This window comes from Drosophila miranda, assembly GCF_003369915.1.
Source record: "Drosophila miranda strain MSH22 chromosome Y unlocalized genomic scaffold, D.miranda_PacBio2.1 Contig_Y1_pilon, whole genome shotgun sequence".
Lineage (NCBI taxonomy): Eukaryota > Metazoa > Arthropoda > Insecta > Diptera > Drosophilidae > Drosophila > Drosophila miranda.
In genome coordinates, this window is record NW_022881603.1 from 27952288 (window position 1) to 27965721 (window position 13434).

Here is a 13434-nt window from a genome sequence, read left to right on the forward strand (position 1 = left end):
TTAGCCGCTCTTAAGGTTGGATCAAAGCCTTAGCCGCTCTTAAGTCCGAACGCCCACGAACACATACAAGCGACGGACAGTGGGAAGCATAGACGGCAATCGTACGATTGCACAGTTAAGCTATGCTGTGCATTAGACGATCGTTTTATGCTGCTGCGAATGTTCTGGATCATACGATTGCACAGTTAGTAAAAAGCTCAAAAGCTCTGCTGCACTGGCTACTCAGTCCATCGTCTATTACTGCTTTGAACAATATAAGAAAGTTGATCGATCTGTAAAGACGTGATAATTTCCGAGTGCGAGCAACATACATATTGCACACACATATATATAGTGCTATCCGGAAAATATATATATTTCCACAAATATATGCTGGAAGCATATAGTTACAAGTGCCGTACAGTTCAGTGGTCAGTGAATGACAAGAATTTAGTGCAGATATATTTGGGAAAAGAGGTATGTTTTCATATTAGTGCCGTGCACGTGCTGACATAACCTATGTTGCAGGGAGGTGTACCTAAGCTGCCCCATCGCGGTATAGTCTCGAGAAGACTACCCTGGGAGCTGGCTTAGGCGAACAGTTGTCGAGGTTTCTCCAACTCCATCCATAATTCATCTTTTCTGGACCTTATATTGCCACCAAGTCGGAATCTCCAAAGATCCAAGTGGAACAGATCAGCCTTAATCGCCAAGAATATTTAGTGCTGCTCAGACATAAATAACTAAATACAAGCTTGGCGGAAGATTCGTCAGTACGGCCCGGAACCATATACATCGCACCTGTTGACCTCTAACCAACTTCAGGCGGTCAACAGTCTACAAAGCAGCAGCACAGGATCGAGTTTTGTCCAATTTACATTTAATTCATTATCAAGTTCCAACGCATAAACATCAGCAGTTTAACGTAATGTAACTGAAACTTTATTAACACCCCTCTTTGATGTTACGCGCGTACATACCTACATACATATGTGCATATGCACACTAAATTGTCTTCGTTTGCTACCTTTTGGTTCAATTTTCGCGATAGAGCATAACAATTAAATTTCTGTCTGTATTATGAAAACCAAAACAACTGACTGATGACTATGCGACGGTGTTTGTAGCGTAATTGTATTGTATGCATTATATATTTATGATTTCCATATTTTAAACAGCTGCGGTCAACATCTACGACATCATTGGGCCCAACGATCAGCGTAAGACAATAACGCCGGAGTGAGTAATTATGTACAGCAAAAAGTAGTTTGGTCAAAAGAGCCTATTAACTTGAAAGTGTAGATATGCATACAGTGTATAATGATTCAAACCCGTCTGCTCAGTGTGTATAATGCACCCCAGTCTGATCTAGCTTTTGTTTACGATTTCGATTCTTATTCTCTCGTTTATATATATATATATATCTATACCCTAATGTTTTTCATGCTTTAAAATAATGAATTTATAACTAAACTTATATGATAATTAGGATTAAGGAAATATTACCCACAAATTAGAAGCTAAGTCAATTGTTGTGTTTCTACAACTGCAACGTAATGAATATTGAAATTGAAGTCTCACATTATATTAAAATATGAATCTTTTTGGATTGAAATGAATCTTTAAAATCATAAAAATGGCCTGTCGAGTATCCGTGCCAGGATCTTATAAAATGTGGTAAACCTTAGTAAAGGATTGATCAAGGGACAATGCAAGAACTCGAACGCAATGTCATGGTAGGGAGGGTACAGAAGAGAGGGACAATCAACACCTAGGTTCTCTCTAAATAGAAATGGTTCAGTAGGGCTTTTTTTTTTGGCGGGTCGGCGCTATCAGTATTTCAGTTTCCTTTGTTTTATATAATCACTTATAGTTCCCGTAAAGTGCACTAATTAAATGTAGTGGAGTACGATAGTACAATTAGGCGAGGAAGAACCCCGACCATCCGGCGAGCTAGACCCGAGCCTAGCAAGAGTGCACACGACCAACCCTATTTGTACGCCGTCCTTAAGTCAGTCATGGTCATCTGCTGATACCGAGGGCCTATATATCTGTTTACATATATATATATTTAAACTCTGGTACACTACAAATTACAATTACATCATTAGATGTGAGGTCAGGGGCCAGCCGTGAAACAAAAACTTGTCGTTTTGGTGGGACTCCCACCAGTGGTTTAGTCACCACAGGCCTAGTACCTGTGGTGGCAATATCCGGAGGTCCGGAACGTCTATTTACTGGTGGGATCGGGATAGACGGGACAACTAGCGAACTTACGGACACCACGGACACGGACGCTGCAGACGTACTTGGCTGCACATTCTCCGAGGCGATGAATTCGGCTACCGAATCTGCATCGCCAGCAGCTGTCGTTGCCCTTGGAGTGGCAAACGAGATCAACTGCTGCACACTTGGAGTGGTCGGAGTCAGTTTTTCGGCGGCGCACGGCTGAGTGACGGTTGGCAATTGCAGATCCCGCGGAGTGACCTTTTTGCGCCTCGGAGACTCATTCAGCAGTTTTAAACCGCTAAACTGAGCCTCCATGGCTAGGAGCCGATCGTATTGGTTTTTAAAACCAACGGTCAGCTCCTTAAGGCCACTCCGCGTCTGCCTCATGAAAGCCACCATGTCTTTCTCCACCGCACGGCATGCCTCGCAACTGTAATGCAAGTTTGGCTATAGCATCACTCACGAGGCCAGAAAATCCAGCGCATTTTGCGTGCACTACGCTGTCGCAGAGCCAGCAGGGGACATTCGGCTGATCGTGGATGATCTGCTTCTTACAGCTTTTTTTGGCACAGACCACAGCGTATTCCATTTTATTATTTATTTATTTACTATTATTTGCAAAACAAATTGGTATCAGACCAATGTATCAGACCAATTTTAACAAGCATTAATAGCGTTAATTTATTTGACAGGACAGCGCCACTTTTCATTTGCATTTATGAATGCAATGAAGAAACTATGTACACATATGCATGTAGTGTGTACACTGTACATATACTCGAACTTTTATTGGCTTACATATGTATGCCCAACGATTCTCTTTGTGGTTTCATCATCAATGGTTTTCCAATGAGTACTCGAAGGCATTTGCTTTAAAGCGAAAGCAGTAGGACTCCTCTAGGATTACCGAATCTACAATTATCTCTTTGGGCAGGAATCCCTTCAATGTCAATCTATATCCATTTAGTTCAGTCAATTGTTCTTAATTGCCTGCTTATACGCGCAGTAGTAGCCGGGATCCGTTGTCAAATGCATTGTGATATGTAATTGATACAAGATTGCACAATGCCCTCATAATAGTAGAAGCTGACAGATACTTTCAACTGATTGATGCCCTAAGTCTCGTCTCCTGTTGCCAGTGCCATCCATTTATCCCTTTGGCACATCAATTGCAAACGATTAATTTCACTAATTGGCAGCCGTCGATGGAGTAGCTCCAAGCCAAACAAAAGGGATAAGTAAATGGCGGGGACAACTTTTTCCCATTGTTCATCTCCTGATCCAGTGCCCACGTTTATTGGACCCCGTTTCCCCGTTTATTGGACATGGGCTGTGTATGGTTCTTAGATATGCCTCCCCAGAGCCTGGCTGAAATCGCCGGAACAATCCCTTTGCCATTGCTGGTTCACCTTGACCATATCGAGAGCTTTCTGGAGGGGCTCCTCGAACTAGTTCAGGTCCTTCAATTGCTCCTTCAGTCTTGCCGAATCTTCGGGTCTGTGCAGATTTCCAGCCAGGGTCTGCAGGAGGCTCGTCAGCTGCCGTTTCTTGAACTTTTCGCTGTCATCAATTATTCGGTTTTCTTTTGGCTTAATTTACCCCCAACTTACGTGAGTCTTTTGGCGTGGGACAGAATGTGGTCGGCCGCCTCGATGGCCACGTGCTCACGTGTCAATGCGGTCTTCACGGCCAGCAAGTAGCAATCGCTGACTTCTTCCTTCTCCGACTGGAGCGTGTAGTCGAGGAACTCCCCCAGCAGACTGATGTTGCGGCAGCATCCAAGAGCCGAGTTCCTGAAGAGCTGCATCACATGCTGGCAGTCCGCTTCGCCGCCCTGCTGGATGGCGGTGCAGTAGGCCACCTCCTGCAAGTCGGCGGAAAGCTCCAGGACACCATTTGAATCTCGCAAAAAGGCCTGCCTGGCCTGGGGCACGCAGTCGTCCACGCGGTAGCGACAGGCGTGAGCGTAGATCAGCCGCGTTAAGGACACCTCCCTGATGGTCGAGGACATACTCGTGATGGCGCCCAGCTTGGGCAGGCGGCTATATGGCGCTGTGAGGAGCTTTGCCATGTAAACCTGGAAGAAACGGTGATAGAATAAAGTCCTAAAAGGACCACCTTCGAGCCTCCCTTGAACTCTGTTGCCTGCCGACCACTCAATAACGTTCCAAGGCGGTCTAAGAGGCTTCTCTTCCAGGGCAGGAACTCCTCCTCCCTCTGCAGATACTCGAAAAGGTCGAAGGCCCAGTGGTAGCTGAGGAGTTTTCCCTCACCCAAGGCCATCAGATCATCCATTAGCTGGACTCTGTTGTACACGGGGATGCCCCCAAAGCTTGAATCATCTGCCAGAGTACTGATGATCATCCTCCAGTTGTGCTCGTCATAGTTCACCAGATAGATGACACTGACCTGGGGATTCAGAATGAACCACTCATTGCGTGCTGTACTGAGGGGTAGTTCCACTGTGTGTGCAGAAGTGGGACACTCCAGCCAAGACTGGGGACGAGGGCGCTCAAAGTCGGGATGGTTTTGGGAGACAAAGCTCAGCGGCACCCACCAGCAGTTGCCTCCCCTCTGGCCTCTGGCGCCTCCCCTCAGGCCTTTCTCCAGGTAAAATCTCGTTTGATTGAGGCTCACGCTGCCCGTTTCGTAGTCCCGAACAGCGGTGACCAGTGGATAGCGCCCCTGCAGCGTCCACGAGTCCATGGCTCGACCAAGATTGAAGTCAGGGGGTAGCACCTTCTCCTCCACGGCTGCCGCCTGCATGGACTGCCACAGATGAGCCTGCTCCACATTCCCGAAGGAGTGTACGGAGATATAGGAGCGAATGGCCAGCAAGAAGGCCTCCTCGCCGATCATCTTGTGCAGCATGCGCATGATCAGGGCGCCCTTCTCATAGACGTACTCTGAGAACTGCCCGAGGATCTGCGCAGGATCCTTCACCTCTCGGGAAAAGGCGCGCGCCGGGCTGGCCGAATCCTGAAGAAAGAAACGTTCCAAGTCCTCGCCTATAAATCGCTCGCCGCAACCCCAATCGGGCTGCACGGCATCCAGGGCCAGATAGGCAAAGTACGTGGATGGGCCCTCCTTCAGCCAGAGATCGTTCCACCATTTCATGGTCACGAGGTTGCCAAACCACTGATGCGCATCCTCGTGGGCCAACGTCTTGGCCTTGCCATCCCTTGCCACCTGCAGATCATTCGGGCTGTGCACGAACTTGGCCTCTTTGAAGGTGACCAGTCCCCTGTTCTCCATGGCCGAGAACCTGTGGGTGGGCGCTTCCAGCTGGTCGATCTTTCTCAGCGGAAAGTCCAGCCGAAAGAGATCCTCAAAGTAGCCGATAACTCTTGGGGCCATGGCGATGGAGAAGTTGGCCTGATCCACCGCCTTGGGCTACAACCAATTGCGGAAGATCACCCTGTTCTTGGTGTCGCTCTGCACGGTGGCCGCGTTGGTCAGATCGTGGACCGCATAGGCCACCAGGTAGGATCCACCTACCGACAGTTGTTCGTGCTCGTACCAGACATAGTCAAGGAGGCTTTCACTGAGACGATGAAAAGAAGAGAGAGGCTAAGTGGATCAGTATGATCGTATACTTACTGCTGTCGGCACTGAAGGATCGGCATGTTGCTGAGGCCCGTGTAGCGTTTGTGGTAGCCCAGGGTCACGTTAAAAGTGGCCTTCCATGGGGGTTCATCAAAGCAGGGAAACGCCTGGCGGGCAAACGTCGGAGAGAACTGTGTGACTGCCAAGTAACTAATGAATGAAACGTGTGATCAGGAAACCGGCCATCGTTTGTCAAAGATCCGCAATACTTACTGTTTCTCTTGGGATGCCGCGTCCGTGTAGGAGCTGTTGTAGTAGCCTGACTCTGTTGCATTCAGCGACGACTCAAAGTGCATCGTCAGCTGGTAGGTCTGCCCCAACTCCGGATCCCTACACAGGTGCAGCGTGTAGTAGTCGTATACCTCGTTCAGCTCGATATCCATGTCGGTGAGGCACTGCCTCTCCCCTCCACCAGTAAGCGAAATGCCAGACTTGTCTATCCGCAAATTCCGCGCATGCAACGTGATGTTTCTAGTGGGCTGGAGGACAAGCAGATCGATCCTCACAGCCCCTCGAAGCGCAGGTCGGAGGCATTCAGGTGGGTCAGGATGCGTATATCATAGTGCTGTGGCTCCAGGGCGGTGGGCAGGCGATAGTGATCGTAGACAGCCAGGCTGGCAGAAGGCATCAGCAGTAAAAGGAGGCAGTAAATGGATGTAGATCCGAGCATGCTGTGGCAATGAAACTGGGAGAACATACAGTCAGTCAAACATACTTACATACAGGATTCCCACTGATATAGTCTTTAATAATTGTCCCCAAAATGTTCCTAAATGTTCTACGTGCCCCCACCAAAATTATTCTTGCAGGGAAGCAACCATTTACCCCAACCCTGGCCCCGTGCTGCCGACAGCTTAGCCACGAGCCACCTGTAAAGATGAGCCAGCTCAAGGACCACCTGAACCTGGCTCGGCTATATCTCCAGGAGCGCTACCTCCTGTGGAGGCTGCGCTACCTCCTCGGGCCGGACTTCAGCGCAGAGGAATTCCTGGAGGGAACGTGTCAGGCAACCCTTGCGATGCTGGAGGCAGTGCGTCGCATAGACTGGAAGCGCATTCGAAGCTTCTGCACGGAGGAATTCTCCCTGACCATGTACGGAATCGCCCAGAGGGAAAGTGTGTACGCCAACCTGTTGGGACCAAAGGGTTTGGAGCTATCGAAACCCGTACATTTGAAGACGAAAGAATGCGACGATGGCAAAAGCTTCTTGCACGTGGACCTGGAGATTGTGTTGCTGCGCTGTTTGGCGCCTAAGCCCGATGAGCTGGTGGAGACTGGGCTCCAAGTGCCTGACCACCAAAAGATTCCCGTAGCCTCTTATAAGATCGCATTGCGCAGGGAGCTGTCCGGTCCAGACGGCACTGATCCTGAAGACGAGGATTGGTTCTTTAGTTCCTTCCAAATGCAATACATGTCTTTGCTGGGCTTCTGCCCCAAAAGTGGCACATGATGGTTCATTCGGGCCTTAAAACCGTATTAGACATTCGACTTGAGTGCGCTGGTACCCCGGTTACCGGTTTTTCGATCGACTGCAGTCACGTCCCAGTTCAACGATCGCCCTCTGTCAGCAGCTTCAAATAATCATAACGTTGACGCCGCTCAAAATTCTACCTGCGATCACGTATATACATACATATGTACTCTCCACTGTTCGCAGTCGAAATAAACTGAAAATGCTCTGTTCTTCACGTTCCAATAATGTTCACCATACTGAACGCACTCCGGGGCAGACGGCTTCATTTATGGCCATGCCGTCAGTTGGCGCTCTCTTGCAACGAACGATTGGAGCGGCTCAGGCATGATCAGCGATCACCGATCAGTAATCGGACATTTGTGTATAAGAACCTAAAAAAACCTTTCCTAATTTTGCCATGGCAGGGGAATTGTAATACAAAGCTCACCGAAAAGATATGATAGAACTGAAATCAGACTTGCGTAAAAGTTTTGTTCTTTAATTTTACTTTTACAAGAACATATAAAACGAAGGGGAACGTTGTGAGTTGCTGCGGAGACCGCAACTCTACAGTTATACCCGATACTAAGTCAGTATGGCTCTCCTCCGGCAGACGCCGCTAATATTAAACGACACGACAAGGAGTGCGTGCGAGAGAGACAGAAAATCAGTCTGAGCGTGACGTCGGGTGCTGCGTAGCCAGTGCAAATTGAGTTGTTCCTTTTGGCTATAGAAATGATCTGATCTGATCCAGATTCAGCAATCTGATATATATGATCATTATCTATGATTCTGCGTTTTTAGTTTTCTCGTATCCTCAATATTGTGGATGCAACAGATTTTCGTCCTTTGTGGGGGCGGAAGGGGGTGGGGCGAAATTTTGAGATATACGTTTTATAGTGAGATCTAACAGGAGTGCGGATACCAAATTTGGTTACTCTAGCCTTAATAGTCTCTGAGATTTGTGAATATCCCCAGATTTTCATCCTTTGCGGGGTGGAAGGGGGTGTGGCGAAATTTTGAAACAAACTCGTCTCGGTCCGATATATTAGGAGTGTGGATACCAAATTTGGTTGCTCTAGCTTTTGTAGTCTCTGAGATCTAGGCGCTAATGTTTTACTCTAAGCAAAGCCGCCTATGCTACGTGTGTGTTAGAGAGAGAAAGGGCGAGAAAAAATGAAATTGTTTTCTTGATTCTGGCTATAATAATTATACGATCTGGTTCAGATTTTGCACTCTAGAAGATATAGCCATCTTCTACGATTCTGCGTTTTCTCGTATCGTCGAAATTATGGATGCCACAGATTTTCGCCCTTTGTGGGGGCGGAAGTGGGCGGGGCAAAGTTTTGAAATATTCTTGTAGCAGTGACATATCACAGAAGTCTGGTTCCAAAACATCGTTGCTCTCACTCTTATAGTCTTTGAGCACTAGGCGTTGCTCTAGCTTTTGTAGTCTCTGAGATCTAGGCGCTAATGTTTTTCTCTAAGCAAAGCCGCCTATGCTACGTGTGTGTTAGAGAGAGACAGGGCGAGAAAAAATAAAATTGTTTTCTTGATTCTGGCTATAATAATAATACGATCCAATTCAGATTCCGCAGTCTTAAAGATATGGTCATTCTCTACAATTCTACGTTTTTGGTTTTCTCATATCTTTAAAATTGTGGATGCCACAGATTTTCGTCTTTTGTGGGGGCAGAAGTGGGCGGGGCAAAGTTTTGAAATATTCTTGTAGCAGTGACATATCACAGAAGTCTGGATCCGAAACATCGTTGCTCTCGCTCTTATAGTCTTTGAGCACTAGGCGCTGAAGGGGACGGACAGACGGACAGACGGACGGACGGACGGACGGACGGACAGACAGACAGGGCTCAATTGACTCGGCTATTGATGCTGATCAAGCATATATATACTTCATGGGGTCGGAAACGATTCCTTCTGGACGTTACACACATCCATTTTCACCACAAATCTAATATACCCCAATTCTCATTTTGAGTATCGGGTATAAAAAACCCCTTGTTGATGGCCAGGGACGTGCCACACACACACACACACACGCACGCGCATGCAGCATGGGGAAAAGGACCAAAAGACCAAAAATGGAAGTGAAACTACATGGTAGCGACTTTTTGTGCGCTCCTTGGAAGCCCACTGCCATACGAAATGCGCTTCTGGTCTCATGTGTCTTTTTATGTCATCTCTTTTGTTGCTCCGCTCTCGTTGTCCACAAATTAAGGTTTTTCATCAGGTTTAGCTCTCGTTTTGGTGCTGTTTTGCAGGGACCATGACTTTTGTTGTTAATTAAAGTTAGGCCAAAAAGGAGCAGGACCTCTCTCTCTCCCTCTGTCGAGTGCTCATTAAAATTGAAATGCGTGTTCGGGTGTGTCGGGCTCCTGCAGGTCCAGCCACCAGGTGGATAAAGTTTCGGCTTGATTCAACAGCAATTCGATTGATAAATTTATAGATTGGTGGGGTAGGGAGTACTTAATAAGTATACATTTCGTGTCCATTGTTTGGTGTTCACTTGACCCGAAAGTTTACCATAAAATTGAGCTTTTAGCCAGGTTTCTCCAATGCCCAAAGTGTTTGCCACACATTTCTTTGCAACTTCAAGAGCAGATGGATAAAGTGCCATTCTGTGTGTTTTCCGAACAATTTGAAATTAGAATTTGTAAAGCAAACTGAAAGTCTCACAACAAACTCTTTGCGGGGATCCAAACTACCAGTGTCATTTGTACTGGATGTCCTCCTGCTGTCCTGTACAACGGGACTTGTACTATTGTCCCGAATCAGGGCAATTGCAGCGCTTTAAAGTGCACCACAGCAGGCCACATAAATAAATGCTTGCACATTTACTTTGCCCCGCCATGCCAGAGATCCCTCTGCCAAGGTCCTTCCCTTCCCGCCTCCAGCATGTTCCGGGTGTTGTGTACGCTTCGGTTCCTGCTCTCAGCACGTCCATAACTCAACTCTGGCGTGGGAGGTGTTTCTGCTGTATGCCAGACGCTTTATTTACTTGCAATTTGAAACGGACTCCACTGCAATTCCGATACAAATCCCGAGCAACTTCTTCGCTCGGATTCTGCACTGTTCCGCCTGTGATTCGCCATTCTCTGGAGAGACATTGCCATAACTTTATATATTGTAATGGCAATGAAATTGGATAAATTTCAGCAGCACACATCACCGGGGAACGAGAACACTTACCTACCCAAAAGGACAGACGATTCTGAGTCAAGTCCAAGCCCATTGCACCCATTAGATGATGGAGGAAGGGACCTCCCTCTTATAGAAACATCGAAATAACCTATAGAAAATAGATCATATATCGCTGTTGCAAACAACTTCCATAGAGAACGATGGATTGACAGACCGCTGTTTTTTTTTTTTTTTTTTTATTGTGAAAACAATTTATATTTATAAAATAACAATTATGGCTGGGAAGGGGGGTGGAGGGGTGGGTCCGCTCCCGCGGGACTGCCGCTAGGCATTACTTCGCGGTGCGGGCTGTGGGGTCATCCTTCTGGCTTAGTTTGTCCGGCTTCGCTCCAGCCTGCGCAGCTCCTTGATCACGCTTGCTGCCATGTAGGCGACCGCGTTCCAAGATTGCTCATCGGCTAGCATCTGGTCGGTGAGGGTGTCCACACTCACTTCTGCAAGCGTCTCCCCTAGCCTCGTTCGTTCTTGCGAGAAGCGGGGGCATACAAAGAAGACGTGCTCTGCATCCTCGTCGACTCCAGGCCCGCAGCAGCTGCAATACGGGTCGTCAGCATGCCTAAAGCGATGCAGGTACTGCTTGAAGCAGCCATGCCCCGTCAGCAGTTGGCCCAAATAATGGTCCATTTGGCCGTGCCTTCTTCGCAGCCATGGGCTAAGCTGGGGAAGGAGACGTCTGGTCCACCTCCCTTTTGCCGCTTGGTCCCAGCGCCGTTGCCACTGGGCTATAGTGCGCTCTCGCCGCTCGCTGGCTACCTCCACTCCGCTCTGCCGCTCAGCTGCCAGGAGATCCAGTGGAACCATGCCTGCCACAATAAGTGCGGCGTCTTCAGACACCGTCCGGAAGCAGCATGTAACCCTCAGGGCACAGCGTCGGTATGCGCTTCTGCAGTCTCTGCTGTATGTGTAAACCATCATTGCTGGTGCCCACACTGCTGATCCATATAAGATTATGGAGGTGACCACCCCAGCGATGAGCTGCCTGCTACGCTGCCGTGGTCCCCCTGTATTGGCCATCATCCTGCTTATGGCCGCCGTAGCTGCAGTCGCTTTTGCGCTGGCGTATTCCAGGTGGGCCTTGAAGTTCAGCCTCTGGTCCATCATTACCCCTAGGTACTTTAGCGCAGGCTTGGTCCTGATGATCGTGCTACCGACTCTCACGCATGCCTGCTCGACCTTTTTTCTGCTGCTCATTAGCACAGCCTCCGTCTTCTTCTCCGCCAGTGCTAGCCCGTTGGCTGCGAGCCAGGCCACTATCATCCCGACTGCTACGTTGGTTTTCTCCTCTAAGTCTCTTACGTGTTTCGACACTGTCACCAGTGCTATGTCGTCGGCGAAGCCCACCAGGGTGCACCCTTCCGGTAATGTAAGCCGCAGGATATCGTCATACATCACGTTCCACAGTATCGGCCCTAGGACCGAGCCCTGTGGGACGCCTCCGGTGATTTGGTGATGTTCTGCTCCTTCTTCCGTGTCGTAGATCAGGACGCGGTCCGTGAAATAGCTTCGCAGAGTCCGTGTGATTTGCTCAGATATACCCCTCCTGGTCAGGGCCTCTAGGATGCTCTTCCAGCTGGCAGAGTTGAAGGCGTTTCGTACGTCTAGTGTACATACTAGGCAGTACTTTTTGTCGCCTCCAGCCCATCGCGTTCCTGCCATGGCTTCCCTGGCAAGGTTTGTCACCATCTCGATGGCGTCAGTGGTGCTCCTCTGCTTGCGGAACCCGAATTGGAGGTCGGAAAGTCCGCGACGCTCAGCCAGTTCCGCCTCCAGTCGGTTACATACCATCCTCTCGAAAATCTTGCCCATGGTATCCAGCATGCACAGCGGCCGGTATGACGATGGGTCGTTGAGCTCTTTGCCTGGCTTGGGTATCAGAACCAGCCTTTGCCGTTTCCATGCTCGTGGGACTGTCCGCTCCGCTAGGCACTGGGTGTACATTGTGGCGAATGCTTCCGGATGGGCTCTAATTATGCATTTTAGTGCTGCATTAGGGACTCCATCTGGACCTGCCGCTTTCCCGATCTTCAGCTTACCCGTGGCCTCCAGTACTTCTCTGGCAGTGATGATGGTGGTGGTGTCCCTCAGGCTAGCTCCTTCTAGCCTAGCTTCCTCTTGTAAGGGTGGTTGTCCAGGGAATAGGGTGCCGACTATCTTTCTCATATGCACCGGATCCTTGGGCATAGGCTGTCTGTTTAATCTCCCCATGACTAGTTTGTATGCTCCACCAAAAGGTTCCGCATCGGCCGCATCGCAGAGCTCCTTGAAGCATTTGAGTTTGCTGCTTCTGATGGCCTCCTTCAGCTCTTTTCTTTTGGCCTTGAATGCCGCGCCATTTCTGCCAAATTGGGCGGAGCCTCTTGCTCGCTGGTAGGCACGCCGAGCTGCGCAGCACTCCCTCCTGGCCTTGGCAATGTGCTCATTCCACCACGGTACTGGCCGGTGCCTGCTTCCTCCGATCTTTCTTTTTTTCATGGCTGCATCACAGGCCGCTTTGACGGTCCTGTAAACGGCAAGCGCGGATGCTTCAGCATCCCCGGCGGCGCTTAGGTTTTCTGCTGCCGAGAGGAGCGCGGCTCTGCTCAGGCTTTCCTCCTTGTACCCGGCCTGGAGCGCCCGCTGTATCCTTGTTGTGTTCCTGGGTGCAAAGGTTTCCGTCATTACGGCTAAGTGGTCACTATGGGTGTAAGCACTCAGCACTTGCCACTTCGCGTGGCGTGCGAGCTCTGGGCTTGCAAAGGTGAGGTCTATAATAGACTCCCGCCCTGCTTTGCTGAACGTTGGTGTGGTTCCTGTGTTGAGGAGACAGACGTTCAGGCTTGCAAACTCGTCCAGGAGCGATGTCCCACGGGGTGTGTTCTTGGCGCTGCCCCAAGTCGTGGCCCAGGCGTTAAAGTCGCCCGCTATCAGGACCGGCGATTTGCCTCGTGCGTCGTTAGCGATGTTGCTGA

General features: G+C 49.2%; 1 protein-coding gene and 1 pseudogene across 1 annotated transcript; one reads left to right on the plus strand and one right to left on the minus strand.

Moving 5' to 3' along the window:
• Positions 1-2852: 2852 nt before the first annotated feature.
• Positions 2853-6341, minus strand: LOC117191568 (annotated as a pseudogene).
• Positions 6342-6691: 350 nt separating this feature from the next.
• LOC117191569 lies at positions 6692-7264 on the plus strand. The gene has a single exon (XM_033396397.1). It carries the CDS (start codon positions 6692-6694, stop codon positions 7262-7264), a length of 573 nt encoding a protein of 190 aa, XP_033252288.1.
• The last annotated feature ends 6170 nt before the right edge of the window (positions 7265-13434 follow it).

Bases quoted from the DNA above. Each gene is read 5' to 3' on its own strand.
- LOC117191569 (XM_033396397.1), top strand. From the start codon at position 6,692: ATGAGCCAGCTCAAGGACCACCTGAACCTGGCTCGGCTATATCTCCAG.